At 40.3% G+C, this 21,446-nt stretch overlaps 1 protein-coding gene across 2 annotated transcripts in view; it reads left to right on the forward strand.

The window, feature by feature from the left end:
• Positions 1-3,130, forward strand: part of bcor (BCL6 corepressor) — a 43,237-nt gene extending 40,107 nt beyond the window's left edge. For both annotated transcript variants that reach the window (XM_082138631.1, XM_082138632.1), the window contains one exon: positions 1,769-3,130. In XM_082138631.1, the coding sequence (XP_081994757.1) occupies positions 1,769-2,063 (295 nt within the window). In that variant the 3' untranslated portion in view covers positions 2,064-3,130. The remainder of the gene's footprint in view (positions 1-1,768) is intronic.
• Positions 3,131-21,446: the final 18,316 nt, after the last annotated feature.

Consider the following 21,446-nt stretch of genomic DNA (forward strand, 5'->3'; position numbering starts at 1 on the left):
GCCCAGATCCGGGCCACGTGAGCCTAATCTGGGCCGACACTGTTGCTGTCTTGGGATTCTTGCAATTCATCAATAGAGATGTTTTGACAAAATCTGATCGTGACTAGACGATTATTGGTTGCGTAATAGTTGAATTAGCTTTGACCTAGATGACAGGTTTTTCCCTTAAAAGCGCACTACTGCCGGAGCGCGGAGACTGACAGCCAGTGACGGCATTAGTTTAGCGTTAGTGGAGACTCGAGGCCCGTCGCACTTAAACAGAGCGAGGACAGCAAAAGCACGCACGAGAGAGAGAGACAGTCTAGTGACACGCTGCTAAACAGACACAGCTAATTACCTCCCACACAGGCTCTCGCTCTGCCGTTACCGCGCTCCGCTCTCTCTCACCACCCCTCCCTTCCTCCCTCGCTCGCTGTCTCGCTCCCAGGCTCAGCTGCCGCGCTCACTGTTGTGTATAATCTTCAGTCTGCGCTTGTCTCTGGCCTCCCCCTCCCCCATTCTCATTCGCCCTCGTTCGCTCGCTCTCCCTCTCGCTCTCTTTCGCTCGGTGCGGCTGGCTGATGCAGTATTAATGGCTTTCTGCTCTCCTCACATTTCCTCCCCCCTCTTGCTTGCCCTCTCTCCCTCTCTCTCTTTTCCCTCTCCCACTCCATTCAGCGTTCCGCGCTCCGCAAGAGCCACAGACCGCCTCAAGTGCCATCGATTGAGCGCTGCCTGTTACTGCTTTCCCCGCTGTGTATGTGTGTGCGCGTCTGACAGGCACGGTCTATGGTCTTTGTGTGTGTGTGTGTGTGTGTGTGTGTAGCCCATTGTGTTTCTGGGCGAGCGAAGGCCTTGAGAATCTTTGTGTAATTTTGTCTAATTATCTGAATGCGTGTCTGCGCAGGGGCGAGTGCTTGACAAGGTGTATGTGCGCACACTTTTTTTGTGTCTTCCGTTTGGTGTTTCTAACTTTGTGCATGTGTTCTGACACATTCAGCCGAGCTCACGTCGACACTGCAAGTTCGCGCCTACTTTGAACATTATGTAAAATCTTCTTTTTAGTATGCTTTTGATAAAGTCTAAAATTCTAGCATGAAAGCTTTGACACTGCAAGTTCGTACGTACTTTGTGCATCATTTAGGGTACGTTTAAAGGAAAGCGATATGCTTAAAACGGAGAAGTTTTTCCTTTGAATTTTTCGCGTACATATGACACCATTGTCAAAACGATCCCCATTCACACTGATCTGCGAAAATGATAATGAAAATTACTCAATCTCTTCTTTTTAGGGGCTGGTTTACACGACACCGTTTTCAACTAAAAACATAAAACTTGTTTATGCGTTTTGTCTGTTCGTTTACACGACAACGGCGTATTGGGTGCCTAAAAACGTAACGTTTTGAAAACGGTCTCCATGTAAACAACGAAAAATGGAATCTCTGAAGATGATGACATCATGCACATGCGTATTACTTGTTCAATCTATAGTGTTTCATCGCCATCTAATGGCTTGACAGCAGAATACAGCGTTTTATTCGTTTTCCCTGATCCGTGTGAATTGGGATCGTTTTATTCGTTTTGACTGATTCGTCTGTACGTGGAAAACTAAAAGGAAAAAGTTAAGTTTTAAAAGGAAAAAGTTTGAAGCATATCGTTGTCATGTAAATGATATTTCCTCTGAATCCTTTCTCTGAAGTAGTACAAACTAGCCATTATTGTGGTTAGGGTTGCGCTTGCTCTTTTTTTTTTCAGCTAATTAATCTCTTTCTCTCATTCCTTTTCTCAGACCTAGAAACTGGTTGCTGCTTTCGGACGTCCTCAAGCGCCTAAAGATGTCTGCCAGAACGTTTCGCGCCACATTCACACACATCGAGGTAGTGACAATAGCCGAGGCGGAATTCTACAAGCAGGCGTCTCTGAGTCAGCTGTTCTCCTGTCCCGAAGAGCTCGAGGGATTCTTGCCAGACAGCAAGGAACTCTTGGATCTGGTGGAAATCAGCGCTGAACTGGTGGCGCTGCTGGGGTCATCGCTCGAATGCCTGGACGACCGCTGGGAGCCAGCATCCAGACTTCGCTCGTGAGCCTCTGCACATGCTCTCGACTCTCGGACAGACCCTTAGAGAGCCATGGAGAACTAGAAGTAGAGGAAAAGGATATTTGGATGCGGTTCTTGACATTTCAAGGAACTTCTGGACTGGTAGCCGAAGGCGAAATTCGGTCCCTGTGCAGCTGATCTTTCTGTTTGGCTACGAGAAGGTTTCGGAACTTCTCGACATCTCTTACGTCCTGCTCACATACTAATTCTCCTGGTGACGATGCAAACCTGTACATAGTGTACATTCTGCAGAAATCGAAAGAGAACGGACCTGAGATTTGGACTACTATCTCTGGCTAACTCTGAGATATGAAGCCATTCTCACAACGAGGATCTCTTTCGTTTAAAAGAGATGTTTTCTAAATAGGAATATAAGTATATATACAGTCACTGTATTTTATTTGTGTGTATTATATATAGATATAAATAAATATATATAAATATAAATAAATATATATATATATGCGCTGCCTTTTTTGTCTTGTTTAGTCAGGTCTTTATTTTATAATTGGAGTTACGATGTTGTAAATACCTAATCTGCTTGGATCGGGGTTTTAATCGTTATGTCAACGTTAGAGGATTTACATCGGCCGGAAGCCCCTTCGGTTCGTCAAGAGTTCATTAGCGCACTTTGTCAGCGATTTTTCTTGACTGGAGTAGACGTTTTTATAGTGTTGACCAGTAACCAGTGTGGGATTTTTTTGGTCTCCCGTGTTAAACTCTAATCTACAAAGCTGTTTCGTACCCTGTACGCGAGCTGTTGCTTTGACTAAGTCACTTATTTATGAGTAGAAATTAAGATATTTTAATGTGGCTTTTCTTTGTAAAATATTAAAGTAAATGTAAAATACTAATCGGATGCTTTAGTAGGCAGAGACATGCTTGAACTTGTAAATAATGGGTTGACTATTTCAGTAACTTGTTTCTGAAGTGTTGTTGTTTTTTTTTGTTTTTTTGGAGAAGTGATCGGACTTTGTAATTACATACGCTATCATTTGTATTTATATTTTACCAAAAAAAGTTCCTTTAAATAAATGGCAATAAAAGATTGTGTACATCTTGTGGTTTTCTTATATTTTTAGTGTTTACTAACACACATTTTTAGTGTTTACGGCCATACTTACTTTCTGGTCTTATTGTGCCTGATTTATTAGTGCACGTTATTTCAAAAATCACGTATAAAACTTTAGTTAATTTAGTTTTATTCTGAAAAAATTTCACATTACAGAAGTAAACATGAGTTGGGAATGCAGTTTCATGTTGTTAGACTGAATTATGCATGAGATTATAGGGCTGCTCCGATTAATTCATGCACAAACAGATTATTAAACCTCCATGTTTATCACTATAATCAGGGATTAAGGCCTACATTCCATAGCAACGTTTCTGCCATCAGATCAGCCCTTACAACTGGGAGAGAGACGGCCACATCCTGAGCTGCTGGACAAAACAGGAAATGAAGAGTCGCCGGAAATTAGAGGCCTCAGGCAGGAGTGAGGGAGGCTTTTGTTGGTCTGATGGCAATACAGACAGTATGTGCTTGGTTAACGTTCCTTAATTTTAATGCAGTTGTCACACTTTTTTTTTCTTCTTTTTTTTCTTTCTTAACCCCTGTAAACTTGAATCTCCTGCTTGTATAGGAATGGTTTGCCAAAAGAAGAGGAGGCAAGCGAGGCTCAAACTAGTCAAATGACTAGGCTAAAACATAAGTAACCTACATGTATATTCACAAGCATTTTTAGAACAGCACAAAGTCTCCTCTCAGTTGCCTACTAAACTGACCAATCAAAATGGATATTCAAATTACTTCATTTGAACCCTAAAAGCCCTCGCGATCGTATGTCTATGCGCATATCTCGCGAGCACCCTTCTGAAAACTAAAATGACACTCTACTACAGTGGACTTCCCGACCACGTGGAAGCGGTGGCCATTGCAAGTCAACAAAACCATTAGGGCATTTTAAGTGTGCCATTTGGTACTTGGCTGAAGACGGTTACATGAAATTGGCCTTTTCCCGCGTAAAACCAAATCAAGCCAATCAGCTTTCAGTACGTCAAAGTATGCATGTGGACAGCAGGTGAAGAAAAAAGAAGTGTGGACAATATATTGTTCGATGATTTCCAAATTAATGAAGCATCATCTTAGCTGAGGAAGGTAGATGTTTGGCGGAATGGGGCTCTAAGTGTATAAGTTAATATATCATGGTCATAGGACATGATGTGCGCAATTTGTTCCATTGGTTTGAATTGTGTGTTGGTGGTGACCTGAGAGATTATTACGATTATTCTAAAATGTCAGGGGTAACGTTACCATCCGCGGATATCGTTATAATTATCGACGAATATAAAAAAATAAAAAATAATAATCAATCATGCTGGGTTGCTTATTAGATCAATATTCGTTCAGCCTCCTTGCTAGCCAACATGAATAATGCTGTCATTTACTCCCTTGTGTAGCTCTCAAACCTAAATGCTGTTTCTTCTGTGGGCCACAAAATATTTTTTAAAGAATCTTGACAAATGTAATATGGTTATAAATCAACTTCATAAGACTGGTGACTATGAACTGTCATTGTCATTGTAGGGAAAAGCTCGCTAGATAATTCAAAAATATTAATTTTTTCCAAAAACATGAGTGATTTTTTTTTTCCCTTTTTCTTTTTTTTTTTCTTGTTTGGGCGAAGTATTATTGTGAGGCAGAGGACGGTAATGGAATGGTCGGTCTATTTTCGGATGGGATTGTTCAACTGGTTGAACTGAAGAGGTGTTAATTACTCCAGTTAATTACACACAGAGGACTTTATTTTTACTTTCCGCATTTCTAAGTGGTCACGATCATTTTTTTAACAATCTGATTAAGCGATTAATAACATGGTCAACATGTTTACACTGGACCTGTTTGTTTGTTAAGAGCTGGATAGGCTATTTAACACACTAAGCCAATGTAATGTGCAGTACTTTAACGGGGTAGGCTAGTGACAAACAGTAATATTTACGCTTTAAAAACAGCAAAATCTAATATTAGGATCATTATAAAAAATAAAAAATAAAAATAGAAAAAACTGGTTGGCGCTGATGGACACATTTTTATTTATTTTTTTAATAAAAGTTGTGCTTGTAAATAAACCCCGAAAATAGAAATGACTGAACACGTCAGTGACTTACTGGCCATTTCTATATCTCTCTGGGGTGTCAAATGTAGGCCTAGCTCAAATGTTGCGTGTAACATAATTTGAGAACTGTGGACTGAGCCACATACGGCCGAGCGTTGTGGAACCTGGACCGCAGGAAAGAAATGTGGCCATCTAATTAAAAAACAATTAAATTACATTAGGCTTGGTAATTACACCCTCCCCCTTCCCCGGGTTCCGTGTTACGACGGTTAATCCGCTCTTTATCTATTAGTCAGAGCTGTGACATTGACGGAACTCGACTATCAGAGCGCGCGGAGAGAAACAGATGCGTCCTCCTCACTCACACATCAACACTGACGAGATACTTGCTTATTTCTTCTTTTCTGATATAGAATTATTTTATTCACAAATAGTGTGTTTAAAGTGTTATGAGTTTAATAGCAATTATGCATATAGGCCTACATTTAATTGTATTAGGTTTTTTAATATATTTTATAAAGGCCTATTTAGTCTGAATTTGAATTGTGCGTTCTTGTGACAACAAACCTCAGCTAGTTAATATAAAAATAGTTAAAACAAATAGACTATTAACTTTAATTTATATCGCTCAACAAGATTCTTCAAAATGTTGATCTGCCATGATAGGCCTACTCGTAAACTTGAAAGAGAAAAATTATCGTTAACGCTGTTGCCGGTTATAGCGCCTCTTGTGGAAACGTAGCGTGTACTTGCGTTTTGACGCAACCATAACGTGCAATCCATCGGGTTTTAATTATAAAACATGAGAACAATTAATTTACAATTCAGACAGAAATTATTTGAGAAATTTTTTTTTTCCTTGTAAAATTTTTACATCGGATTTCTAATGAAAATGAAGTACATTGCACTTTTTTTAGTTTTCATTTAACTTTTGCTGAAGTCTAGCTTCAAGCTGACATGTTTATTATATTCTCAATTGCAGTTATGCGCTCAGCAAATTTGTCAAATTTTCAATACTCGTTTTTGCGGAAAATTGCAAACTCAATAATTTTTTTTGCTTAGGTGTCCAAAATCACCCATACTCCATATACTTGCTTCTTGGCCAATTACATGAGTCTAGTGCAGTGGATCTCAACCTTTTTGACTTTATGAACATGATGGCTCCTCTCCCATGGCCTCATAAGATAGTAAAGAGTCCACTGGGACGCACACTTCAGAATCTCAACTGAAGTCATCTGTATGTTCACCTGTTGTTTAATATAGGTGTTCTCAATAATATGATTATGCTTTTTTGCATACTATACTGTAGAGAAGTAGGCATAGTGAGTGCAATGTAAACGATGTCTGTCAGCCTCAAGCAGAGAGCTGGGAAGGGTGTGTATAAATCCAGGGGCAGACTGGGCATCCACTTTATTGCAGCTGTCGGAAGGTTTTGTGTGTGTGTGTTCCAAGGGTCAATGCTGTGCCCATCTCTGAGAGGGGTTTGGCGTGGACACGCACATTTCTGGTTGGAGGGCAGGCAGGAAAAACGCTCTCTGGCGGATTAGGTAACCTCTACACTAATTAATTCTGCGAAGGGCCTTTCAGAGCGCCGCATGCAGCTCTCAGAGAGAGAGAGAGAGAGGGAGCGTGCGAGCGAGAGAGCGAGCGAGGGAGGCAGGCTGAAAGGATTGCATTATTCTGCGCTGCGAAAGGAAATCAGAGAGCGCCGGTCTCTCGGGGCCTCGGCGGCGCGCTCTAATAGCTCAGCGCGATCTCTGCTAGGATATTGCTGCCCTCGAGTGTGTGTGCGTGCCAGCAAGTGGGGGCTGGTGAGTGTGTATGGCGATATTTTTAGGGAATACACAAAGGATACGCGTATGAGGATAAGAGAATACGCAAAGAATGAGATACGGTTGACATTTTTGGATGTGGTTTGTAGTGTGAGAAGGGCTGGGAATCAGAATTGGAGAAAATATACTGGAAACGAATGATTTTCATGGCATTCGTTTCTGTTAACGGCTCTTGAACGCCTACTTTCCCCCCCAGCGGTTATCCACAGCGCAAAGTCAAATAAAATGTTTTAGCTCTCAGTCTGAATTGAGTTTGATAAAGAGAAATACAATAAATGGACAATACACCTTACTATTGCATTATCTTCGCTGCGCGACCAGTCATTCAACATTTACCAACAAACGACTCTTATGAACCATTTTCTTTTATGTTTCACGAATCCTATTACTTGTCAAACTCGAAACCAAACCTATGTGTGTTTATACATGAATTGTAATTTTTGTGCTGTTAGATTCTTTAAAAAACAGCTGAATAGCAAAAATATTGACTGATAAACAATATAGTCCTGGCCTAAACTCACACCATTGGTTCATCTGTTGTTGTGTCAGGCTGGTCAGTTGCATGTCAATGAAATTTTCGATCGTGTAGGAGTTGCGCTCTCCGGTAGGTTACTGTGATCTTGCCATCTGTCTGTGCAGTCAGACGCTGGCAGCAGCCGTGGCTTGAAGGCGTGAGCAGTGGCGAGCTGGAACAAGGACGCGGGCACACGGCCAAAGCGAGAGAGAGAGGGACAGAGAGAAAGAGAACACACGCTATTCGAGTCTCAGGTTGCAGGAAACTCTCTGCGCGCTGCGACGCCTCCAGCAGCAGTTATAAATCAGGCCTAGCCACAAACACACACGCACACTCTGCAAGATCCACCTGTACGTCATTATAGATCACTCGCAACAATTTTCTTACACATGTGGATAGAGACATTCACTGCGTTAATATGACCTCTTAAATGGAGGACACATGAAAATGCTTGGATATTAACATAGTTTTATGTCCTGTGTTGATGTACTTCCTGTTGAAACAGGAAGTTTGGGCGGGACACATTGAAAGGCTCATGACTATTTCCTTTCAATATAAACAGTAGACATAAGTTACATCACAGCCATGAAGCATGAGTTATTATTTTATTATATAGCCTATAAATATGTAATATGGGGAGGGACATTCTCATTCAAGAGAGCGCTTGATTGGATGAAAATCTGTGTAGTGCAGGATGATGTCATCAATATTTTTTCCTAATTTTCCAGGAAGTGAAAGACTATAATTTATAAAAACGTGCTTTAAAAACTATTTTAAAAAGTTGATTTTGATTCCAGTCAGATGTTTTCTGGACTGCACAGTCCAAGCACATTTGGCTATCGACAAATCTGAGCACACGCTCCAATTTCATGCTCTTGCGCACGCACACGCCATCTAATTACTCCACTGGAATGTTACCCGACCTTTCCAGGCTGCGTCGGTTTAAAAAGATTTGTGTCGTCCTTACATTCATCCCACGAGGGAGAGAAAATCTCGTTTCTGTTTTTGCCCATGCAGTTTTATTCCCGCTCCCCGAGCGGTTTGTGTGCACAGGCGCGTTTACGATTAGTATGTGTGTGAATGTGCGTCAGGGGCAGCAACCTTGAGACCGCGTCTATAAACACGGTCATGTGGGCCGCCTGAAGAAGCCACTGGCGCAATCTCAGCTGCTCTCAGATGAATACAAGCCAGAAGGAGGGGGAGAGGCAGCAGATGTGTATTCTGTCGTCCTCTTGCTATCACAACAACCTCTCATCTCTCCAGCCTTGCTCGCCTTGTATTGCCACGTTAGAGTGTAAAGAGAACTTTGAACTCAAAGTTGTTGTGTTCAAACCATGCTTCTCTGCATCAACAGCCCATGCACAAAATCCAACATAAAGCTTTACAGAATATATATTTTATATCTTAAGTGGTGTTTGCTAAGGTGGTATAACTATTACTTATACCACCTTAGCAAGTGAAGAAATTCCATGAACACTATAGACCTTATGCGCCAGAGAAACGAGGGCGCCGCCATCTTTAGAATATTGTCTTTTAACTTCCGTTTTTGCGGTCGCTCTGTATATTTCTATGGCGCTGCTGTCCAGGAGTAATTAGCTTTTGAAGTAGATTTACTTAATGTAAAGTTAACGAAAGTTATCATGAGGACTGTGATGTTTAAAGCAGATGACTGTCAGTCGACCGGGAATATTTTAAAACGAGCAGTTCATTAATAAACACGCAGAATCGCTGTGATAATACAGACCAGAAGTCAAAAGACAATGAGAGCAGCGCTGAAAAGGGGGGCTACATAAGGTCTATAGAGACCAGAATATCAGATAGATTCGGAGGTGGGCACTTTTGACTTGGACTAGTAAGCAAACACCTAGCAACATCCTAGAAACCATTCAAAACACCATAAAAACCACCCTAGATACAATGCCCTAGAAACTACTAAGAACTCCTTTTTTTATACACCTATCAAAAGAAACCACCCAAAACACATTAAGAACCACATAGCAATGCCCCATAAACCATTCAGAACATTATAACATCCACTTGGCAACATTCTAGAAACCACCCATATTTACACCAAAACCACCTACTAATGCCCTAGAAACTATTTAGACCAGCCAAACAACAACCTTGCTCATGGGATTACAAGGGCAACCTTTTTAAAGAAAAGGTTAAAAACCAGAACCACATGGCAATGCCCTATAAACCATTCAGAACATCATAACAATAACCTAGCAACATCCCAGAACACCCTAACAACCACCTAGAAACAACCTAAAAACCACCCAAAACACACAGGGAACCACCTAGCAACAACCTAAAAAACACCCAAAACACACAGGGAACCACCTAGCAACACACTGTAAACCATTCAGAACATCATAACAACCATTTAGCAACAACACAGAAACCTCCCAAAACACCTTAACAATCAGGTAGCAAGACCCTTAAAACAACACAGAACACACTATAAACCACCTAGCAACGCCCTAGCAACCGTTCAGAACATCCTAACAACCACCACCTACTAACTCTGTAGAAACACCACTCAAATTTTATTCAGAAACTGAGATTCTAAATCTAAAGGGTTCCCTTTCGAGAGTGGTCACTTCCACATTACGTATCCCAGCTACGCTGTGGGAACTCTTCCCCTTCATAGAAATCCTGTAACCTTATAGGATAACGGCAGTGAATTAACTGGCCTATTGTCACGACTATGCAAATACTGACGAGCCTTCGGGCAGTATAAAATGCAGAGGGGCGACAATGACATCAGAATATTTTCCTTCACGCTGCCATCGTCAAAGACACACCTGAAGAAACTTCTTGACTTCTTCACCGCATCCAATGGCTACTTTCTGGAGGATTTGTGCGGGCTCAATCAACCTGGCCCACCCTGAGGCTGTCTTCTTGGAGTCCAGCTGCGTGCACTGCGCTGACTTGCCGGTGTGCCTTCTGAGATCCAGGAGGGATATTGCTCATGGCATTACGGGGACAAGGCCGATCTTTGATCTGGTGGTCTAGAAGTTCTCTTAGCCTTTACAGTAAAAACATTCAAGTGCTCCAACGAACCATTTAAAAACCTTTATTTTTAAGAGCACTGGACAATTCATCATGCTTAATAGTCATTGCAGTGCTTTTAAACATTCTGAACACTATCATCCCCAACACCCTAATCCCAGCTTTAACCCAACAGCCTCAGGGCTGCTATCCACGAGAAAAAGATGAATAAAAGCTCTCTTTGTTTAAATGCTGAACGCAGGCTGACACTCTGACCTGTCAGGGCCTCCGGGTTCCAGAAAGCTCCATCGTGTTTAGCTCTCCGCGGGGTGTTCCCTTACTCTAAAGAGGGATTTAAAACCTGAATGACATTTGAAATAACACTTTTTCTTTACATTTAAACTCTTTTTAGGTCCAGGTCCATTGTTCCAAACTCTTTATCCTCATCATCAACCTTAGAGGGCCATTTCTGGAAAGATGTTTCATCGACCTCCAGTGCTTTTCCAGAGGTTTACGTAGGATTATAGGCGGACCTGATGCATTATCGTTTGAAGCTTCAAAAACACAGAACCCGGGGCGTTTGTGGGGCATCCGGAGCTTCAAAACACGTGGCCGATGTTATAGGTCCAGCTGTTAGAAAGATTCCCTCAATTCATAGACCATTTTTCTGCTTTCCTGCGTTTCTCTCTCTCTCACTCTGTGCTCCCAGGAGACTATTTTTCTTGGTCTTGCCCGAGCAGCACAGCCTGACTGAGGCCCTGTGCGCACACACATTCATCACTCCACCCCTACCCCAGCGAGCAAACACACCGTTCTGCGGCTGCAGAGTCAACAGCACAAGGTTTCTCCCTGCTGTGTGTATGCTTCAATGTGGAGTTCAGGTTTTTCAATGAGGGATGGTTACCAAGTGTGTATTCAAACCATGCAAGTGTGCAGATGTGCAGCAAATCTGATTTGATTTGAATTAAGAGATAAAATATTGGTAACGCATTAAAATATCTTTCGTTAATAAAAAATATCTCTACATGACATGATGAATATAGGCTGCATGTCATGCCTAAAAATAAAGGATCTTTTCTGGCATTGATGGTTCCATGAGGAACCTTTTGCATCCATATCACCTTTCCATTGCACAAAGGGTTCTTCATAGTGAAGAAAGGTTCTTTGGATTATTAAAATGTTCTTCACACTAAGACATTTTTTTTTTCTTTTAAAGAACTTTACACTAAAAGCTTCTTTGAGGAAACAAATATGTTTCTTCTATTGCAAAACCTTTATTGTTGAGGGTGTGTTCACACCTGGCATGTTTGGTTGGATTAAAAGGAACCCTGGTGCGATTGCTCAGTTAGGGCTGTTTATTTGATTAAGTGTGAATGCTGCCACCCGAAACCCTGTTGCGCACCAAACCAGCGGATCGAGACCGCTGAAAAGATGGGTTTTGGTCCATTTCCAAATGGACTCTGGACCAAAGATAGTAATCAAACTAAAAACAGGACATGATGTCACAAGATAATGCCCTATAAAGGACAGAATGCTCAAGCATACCTGTTTTTTCTCATCACAGTCGCAATGTTACCCCTCACAGTTCGGAACCTTGACTCCTCGAAGCAGATCTTCGTGTGTGTGTGTGTGTGTGTGTGTGTGTGTGTGTGTGTGTGTGTGTGATGGAGGGATTCCTACCACTGTTTTGACTCCTTTACACATTTTATGAGCTCTTCACAAGTTCTCAGTTGGTCAAAATAACATCATATGTTGGCTACGCACATACAACATACGCATTTAGCCCAGAACACAGCATTGTTTCGGATGTTCGGTAAGTTCCGTTGCAAAATATACGTAATAAAAGCAGACCAATCAGGTTGTGAACATATCCCTATGCCTTAAGTTTCGGTATCTTTAGGTTCGGTGTTAAAAATGCCAATGTGAACGCTAAGCGGACCAGGACTAAATGTTTTTGGGGTTTTTTGGTCCGGACCAAACGAACCAAGTGAACAGAACTACAAGTGTGAACACTCTCTAAAAGTGTAACAACACCCATTAGCTGTGATTATATTCACAATATTGCATGAATTTGAGTTTTACTGCTTTAAAACTGATACTTCTTAAAAACATTCAATTAAATACATTGCGTAAAGTATGTTCTTGGCATGTAAACTAAGAGCGCACAGAATGCAAGATGCAGTGGGGCGATCTAGAAGACTTGAAACTCATTTTCGAAGAAAAAAAACAATTTTTACCTTGACACAGCGTTTCAAAAATGCAGTGTTCATGCATAAAATGCTTAAAAAAGCAGCAAAATTTGGTGCAATGTTCAGAGATTCTTTTTTTTTTTAAAGCCACGCAATGAAATGCAAAAATGTGTTCAGTGCAAAATGGCCCTAAGTTCTCCAATAATGCTGTTTTTGCGCTCAGAATCCATGTGATTTCGGACACAATATAAATTGTAGTTTCACACTGCTGAAATGCAGTATTGACCAATCAGAAGCCAATATTATGCTCTATATTTGTTCTATTAAAATAGTCAGAAATATCACACTTTGATTAATAGATATTCATATTTGAATGTATATCAAGTACTGATGGGTTCAGATTGATAAAGTGTTTGTTAATGGCATGTCATTAGAACCTGTCACCACAATATTTCACAGGGCAGCCAGTGTTCTGTATCCAGCGACACCTGGTTCATAACCGAGGCCCATTAATTGTTAATTGCTTTGACATTGTGTGCACAAAACTGGTACCAGAGCTTTTCCCAACCGTTTCAAAAGCCCTGACGCCTCTTGCCCACAGCATGTTTGCGTTACAGGCTACTTGAGCGGCGAGAGCAAAGAGAAGAAGAAAAGCGCTCAGGGGGATGAAGAGGAGGAGGAGGAGGAGGGGCGGACCGCGTGCTTGGCAGTAAATTCGAGCACTGACATGAATTTTGTGAGGGGCCGGTCCCTCTGGAAACTCCCCTGTGACAGCATTAGAGGCCTCTCTGTGTTATTGCACACACACACACATGCATCTTCTGCGCCTCTAAAAATCTGCACATTTCTGAAAACCCATAAACAATGAGAGTCTACTTGACTGCGCTTGTGTCTTTCTGACCTCTAATGAGACCTAAGATCTAACCTTTTCTAAAGTCTACCTTTTACAAAAAAAACAACAACTGTTTTTACTATGATACAGATATCAGATAGTAATGGTACTTTATATACTATGGTACTCCACACACAGTAAGCTAAAGAATATCATAGTATTACCGTAGTAAATGTCAAAACATATGTAAAATATGTCTATACATACACTTCTGTTCAAATGTTTGAGGTCAGTTAAAAAAAAAAAAAACTTTTATTACACATGGAAAGGACACATTACATTTGTTCAAAAGTGACAGTATACATTTACAGGGAATTATTTATATTTCAAATAAATGCTGTTCCTTTTAACTTTCTATTCATCTGAGAATCTTGATAAAATTTATAAAAAATTATTAAGCAGCACAACTGTTTTTCTGAAGGATCATGACACTTATGGATCATGTGAAAATATGTTCAAATACAGAAAAACCTATTTCAAATTATTTTAAATGGCAATAATATTTCACTTTTTTTAAATTAAATACATGCAGCCTTGATGAGCATAAGAGACTTATTTCAAAAACATTTTTAAAATAAAAGTAGTTTTTTATATAGCTATTGTAATAAATAAATGTATAAATACCATGGTTATAACGCATACCAAAAAGTATTAGAATGCTACATAGTATTTTTTGTTTTGTTGTTGTATTCCTAGAAGTAGCCTATCTTGGAGCTAGATATAGGCCTACACCAGAATCGTCGACTCGTCCGCCATCTTGGAACGGTCAACATTTCAGATGCTGTCATCACTCACAATAAAAATCAATGAGTTTTGGGCCTGTGGTTGTAAAAACCCGCCGATAATTTTTTTTTTTTTTTTTTTTTTTTACTATGGTGACTTAGTGTAGAGTCAGCTAATGACTTCGTCTTGTCTTTCATCTGCTGAAGTCTATTGCAAATATATAGGCCTATTCATACGTGCATCTATAGGTTACCCGATTGCAGATGCAGTCAATTTGCTCTCGAGTGTTTTTTGTTGTTGTTGTTGACCGTTCAAAAATGGCATACCTACAGAGACCCATAGAAAACCCCGCTAACGGGGCATCCCATGCCCTGGAGGTACCATGTAAATACCATTATGTTTGTAAGGGAAACTGTGGTCACTCACAGCCCCAAAACATGGTTATGCTGTGGTACATGTTCAAAACAGGTAAACAAAGTTGCTCAGACTATCATGGTTTTAAAGTAAAAAAATATAGGCCTATATAAAAAAAAATAGCGTTGTAGAACGGGTTCTAGTTTGATTCGAGTCTAGAGCGCGCACATGAGCTGATTGCAGTTTGTCGCTCTGGTTTGCTGTGTGGTTTAACGAGCGCAACGTGTCGTTAAAGCGCCGGTTTACGAGGCTCCTTTATCGTCCCACTCACACGCATATACGCGAGCGGCACACAGACTGCAGAACCCCTAAAGACTCAGATTTAATGCTTCCTGCCCGGGCTGATCTCACTCCCACCGCCAGCTGCTGCTTTCAATTTCCCCCTCACGCTCGCTCTCTCTCTCTCTCTCTTCTTTCTTCAGCGCTTTAACTCGCCGCTGCCTTTGGCGACCAAATGTTTTCAAACCTGAGGTGAGAATACAGCACGTACACTGCAGATACCTGTTTATCCATCTCTACTTGAGACACATCGTAGCACAAAAGTGCTAATGTCCAAAAATATGAAAAAAGGTCTTTAATTCATGGTGATAATGTGCTACTTTTTAAACTTTGATATAGACCTACGATGTTTCAGAATGGTTTAAAATTCATAGTAGCCTACCATGTTATTTATTTCAAACTACGTCAAAGAAAGACATGAAAATTTACGAAGTTTCAAAGAAATTCAATGTAATCCATCCTGCTAATCCTGCTACCATACTACCCTGGTATTTTGGACATACAGTATAAATGTCAAAGTACCCTTTAAAAGTACCCTGATTTTACCACCACAGTATTTTTATGGGATATGAAAGTAGGCTATAGTAGGCACTATATCAAAGTACCAAGATTTTTTTTCCCAGGAATTTTACATTTGCGAAAAATTATTTTATATTAAATTCACCTGATATTTCCATAGTTTTTTATGACAATGAAAACCCCGATAAGACTATTGCAAACCCAAACCATAAAATAAAATATTACTTTTTATAATTTATATATATATATATATATATATATATATATATATATATATATATATATATATATATATATATATATATATAGGCTATATGTATATGTGTGAGTTGATTAATGTTAACTTTATTAAAATGCATATTATTATAGGATATATATATTATATTAATACAAAAATATAATTAAAACCATTTTTTTTCTTTTCTTTTCTTTTAAGGATGTCCCCAAAATTAGCTTTTCACATTTAGCAAAATCTGGTGACATTTTTCAACATTTATATAAGTAATAATTTATATAGCTGTCTATCTGTCTGCCACACTCACACACACAAACACGGAGCGCTCACGTTAATCCGTTTGTCACGGTGAGCGTGCTTCGTGAGAGCTGAAAAATTATTCCTCTCCTTTTCCCTGCGCGATGCTCCACGCACGACACTCTGTGTGTGTGTGTGTGTGTGTGTGTGTGTGTGTGTGTGTGTGTGTGTGTGTGTGTGTGTGTGTGAGGGGGAACAGACAGGCAAGCAGCTGCAAATGTTAAATTGTATCCAATTACTGCCCGCACGGCGATACGAGGGGAATAATTCTTTCCGTATGACAGCGCGATTCGATTATTCCGCACACGAGAGACGCTCCTTATAACTGCGTGAAAAACGTCCCCTGCACGCTCACGCTGAAACACACAAGCAGCCCGTGTGTGTGTGTGTGTGTGTGTAATGATGCGTGCCGTGTACTAGTGTTACACTCTTGATTGACAGGGAGGAAGAACTCATTATGGTCCGATGCTTTGAAACACGACGGCCTACGTCAGACGTGTCTCTAAAGGTCGGCGACCTCTGACCTCCACCTATTTCAACACAATTAGACCTTCCAATAACTGTGTAAGTTTTTGAAACGCCTCAGGGTTGAGGAATTTTAAAGGAATGGCTCTCGGGTGTCATTGCAACATTATTATACGTGTTATACGTGATGACATCACTGACTTCATGAATATGCGCAAGCGTGAATTACATAATAGCAACTCAAATTTGGGCCTGTTCATGCAAAGCGATCGTATGACTACAGAAGACATGGAATATAGTGCACGAGTCATATGAACCACCTTTATGATGTTTTAGTTTGCCATTTTTGAGCAGCTCAGACATTCTGCTAAACATCTTTTGTGTCTTACAGAAGCACTAGTAGGTCATATGGGTTGAAACCATATGAGGGTGAATAAATGAGTATTCATTTTTGGATCAATTTTAAGAAACAAATAGTTTGTATTGTTATTAAAATTAGTATGTAAAATTAATATTTGATCAGATGAAATCTTATAAAACCATTACAAAAACTACGGTGGTGGTGATGTATCAGATGGTAACGCTATGGCACTTTCAAACTTACCATGGTACTGTAATTCATGTTCCATGGTATTTACCAGTGATATTTTAGTAATATTTATTTGCCATTATAATAATTATTAATATTTTGAAATAACTTTTATTTGTATCTTTTAAGTTTTAGAACTTTTTCCATGTGCTTTTGTCAATTTTGTTGTTTTCCCCCCCAAAATGTATTTTGCTTTAGCTTATTTTTATTTAAATTGTAGTAATTTTAGCAATTTGTAGTGTAACAATCATGTAACATGATAGTAGGCTACCTTATTGAGTATTGTTGAGTACCATGTAAATACCATAGTAGAATTTACAAAAAACATGGTATTTATACAGTAGCCTACATAAAAAAAAAAAACCCTGGGATTACCACAGTGCCTTACCAAAAGACCATCATATTACATCCATTACAAAAAAGTACTGTACTTGCAAGAATACTATAGCACTACCATGGTACATTTTACAAAAAGTGGCTCTTTTTAGTAAGTGCATGTTTTTATTTATTTATTTTTTATACCATGGTGCTTTTTTGGAGGTAAATCTGTAATATTTTGTAAATACCATGGTATATAAACACAGTAATAATACAGAACCATGGTATATCTCAAAATATCATGGTTTAATGCTTATAAAACAGAACACATGGTAATACTGTGGTCATTATCCAAAAACATGGTTTTACCATGGTACATTTCCCCAAAATTGGTATTAACATGGTAGTAGCATGGTACAGTTGAATTCCAAAGAGCAACTGGATTACCATAACACATGTGCAAAAAAACATGGTATTACTATAATGCATATCCAAAAATGACCATATGTAAGGGTATATAATACAGAAATGGCCAAAAATCTTCAGTCACTCTTCCCTCTTTGTAGAGGTTTTGACGTTAAGAAGAGGACGCCGTCACCTGACGTGTCATCTGGCCGAGACATCTGAACGACGGACCCGAATCGCACCTGCTCTGCTCACGGCCTGCTCTCCTTCACTGAGAATAGATGAAGCACTGAGACCACGCTGCAGGCAGGCGGTGGAAACGCGTTCACAAGGTCATCCGTCACGGATGTGACAACGGCGGAGCAGCTTTGGACAAATGAGAGCGGGGAGAAAGATGGAGGGATAATCTCAAGGACATCGGAGCTCCTGGACGAGGATGGAGGCAAGAAAGGAGAAGGTTAAAGGGCTGGGGATGGGAGTTCAGCCAAACAGACAGTGGAGGTGGGCTGTCAACTCCCATTATCTATTCAGACTCTAATGTCTAATATTAAAAACCCAGAGAGAGCGAGGTTAGACGAGGAAAGACGAGCGAGCCACAGGCGCTTCACCTTGCCTTGTTCCCCTGCGCCGCTGCGCACACACATGCGCGGCTGTTTTTTTATGTGATGTAGTGGTTGCCACAGTGGCAGCAGACACCTTGACAACCAGGCGGCCCTCACAGCTGCCGTCTGACTGGCAGCCACTTAGAGACTGCACGAGAGAGAGTGTTTGTGTGTGTGTGTGTGTGTGACAGCAAGCCCTTAAACCTGTAGCACACTAGCCTGTGCAGAAATCTTCTGCTGGAGTTTGTGTCAGTTACAGCTGACATACTTCATCCAAGTGTGTTGAGGTGCGTGCTTGGCACTTCTTGCGCTACTCTGGCAGTACTGAAGGGGGCGATATCTCCGACAAACCACAAGCTGCAGACTGTAAGTCATTGATTTTCTATGTAGAGTACTATACGCTGATTTCACGCAGCCGTTATTTTGAAATCGAAAGCGAGGCTCCGGTGGGAAGAAAACCGGAAGTGTCGCCTTTAATCACAGGAGAGTCGTGAATGCGATGGCGTATTGTTGTGTTTAATGATGTTGTGTCAATTCAAAAAATTTACAAACATTTCTTTCATACTTTAGACTATATACAGTGAAATTCATTTATAAATAAAATACTTTTTTTATATATAATTCAGAATGTAAAAAACGAAGCAGGAATGAAATATATACATATCCTATATTGGATATTAACATCCAATAGTGTAAATCGCGGCAGCAGCTTCAGGTTGGTAATCCAAGGCATTGTTGTTTATCTTTACTTCCGGGATTCTTCCCACCGGAGCCTCACTTTCGATTTCAAAATGGCGGCTGCGTGAAATCAGCGTATTGGAGCTGCATGGAGTTCCGACCATATGCGTATGCAGAAATTTTAGATTCGATTAGAGCTTTGGATACGTTAAAATATTTGTACTACGACTATACAAAATGCGACAATCGCATGCGAATGTCGGAGATAGTGGAAAGGTAGCTATAAAGATACTTTAAAATTCATGCCAGATAGATTTGTTATTATTTGGGTAGCTAGTTAGAAACATTTTCAAAAACTTTATCTACACAAATGTCCGTTATAGTGCCCCCGGTGTCAATACCAAGATTAACATGCCTAAGACTTTTGCACAGTACTGTATAAAACATAACAAAACAAATCCAGGCCTGTCCTCTCTCATCCTTCACGTGGTCGCTCCTCCTTTTATGCTTCCGCCACGCAGGAAGGAATTACCCCAAGCACTCCCATTCAAAAGGCCATTTGACCGAAAACGAAAATATGGTCAAACTTAAAAGTGGCGTTTCCATTCTAATTATGCATTTAAACGAAAGATCGTCTCGGGTAGATTAACAAAAAGACCCCAGGTTGCATTTTGGCGAGAGTTACCCTTTAACTCTTTTTCGCAAGTCAAAAACCACCTCAAGCTAGCTGAAAATTTTTTTGCGAAATGAGGGATTTTTTATAGAAAATTAGCCATTTTCATCACTGCAATACTTTAAAATGCGCATAAAAACAGGGTGTTGGAAACAGCTATTGACGTGGGAAAATTAATATGCGTAGCTAGAAGCGTCTGCGTTCACATAGAGTAGAGTGTATTTCATTCCTTTGTGTCGCAACAAAACAAAATATGAGTAACTAGATCACGACCATTAAAGTTAATAGTATTTGCTTTAAGCACCCTTTACAAAGTTTGTTCAGTTGACGGACACGTCATTTTAAATTGTAATGTACCAGTACTCTGTATTATTTCTTCTATATATTCTAAATTAAATTAAATAAAACATTTTTTTTTTTACAAATCATATTTGCTATAAATTTTATTCGTTATATAGGCCTATATAATTATAAAAACCTGTCCACAGCATCAAAGCATTTTTTTTTTTTGCTATTCTAACATGGCCCATGCTAATTTTATTTCATATAAATTTAATCTGTTACATGCGCACTTATATCATAATAGACGTCTCAATGTACACAACAAACACACTCACACACTGTCAAGGTGAGGTTAGCCGTGCATTTAAGTATGTGGTCTCATCACACACACTTCATTGCACTCTTAATTTACGCATGACATTTACACATGACGCCTCTACACTCACGGTCATTACCTTGAGAGCTTCAGTTCAAAAATGCTTGAGCCTGCAAGCTCACACACACTCAAGATTCGTTCAACTCCTGTGTGTGTGTGTATATATATATGTGTGTGTCATAAAAAAAGCATCTCTAGTTATCTGTAATGCCATAGGTAATCAGTTCCCATCAATTTCCCCAACCTGAAGGCAAAATATTTAAGAAAAGAGTCATTCGGTTCACGTGAACACGCATACACATCTGTTCTTTAAGATGCAGAGCCAGTGTAAACGTGAAATGAGTCACACACACTCATTTACAGAGAACTGCAGAGAGGGGAAACAGTGATGTATGTCAGAGAAACAGAGAAAACATCGAGACAGAGATCTTTCTAAGTCTGTTGCCGTAGTGCTCTGAAAGTGTGTGTGTGTGGGCTGATACATCGCCAGCAGGCACAATCTAGCCTGTTTATCACACACACACACACACACACACACACACACACACACACACACACACACACACACACACACACACGTTCTCTCTGTCTTTCACACACTCACACAGATGAGCCATTTTTAGTAATCAAGGCATCGAATAAGTCCTCACTTTTGAGCTCGGCTGCGACTTGCACGCACACACAAAATCCTGGCATGTGTCCCCAGCACATAAACAGCCATTAATCGTTGCTCACACTGCTGACATTTGGAAGAAAGGTCACACTTTCCTGTCTCTCTCTCAGTCTCCCTCCCTGTCGTTCCGCCCACCCTCTCAGAGAACCAGCAGACAGGCCGCGACTCCTGGTAATTTCCTGCCTCGCGCCCGTAATAGTGCGTTCACTGTGCGTCTACAGTCAGAGAGGAAACGGGGCGTTTAACGGGTTGCCAACCATTCTGCCTCTTACACGTCTTAACTGGTTTCCAGCGACGTCCACAATGT

This window comes from Leuciscus leuciscus (assembly GCF_965113295.1).
Source record: "Leuciscus leuciscus genome assembly, chromosome: 15".
NCBI lineage: Eukaryota > Metazoa > Chordata > Actinopteri > Cypriniformes > Leuciscidae > Leuciscus > Leuciscus leuciscus.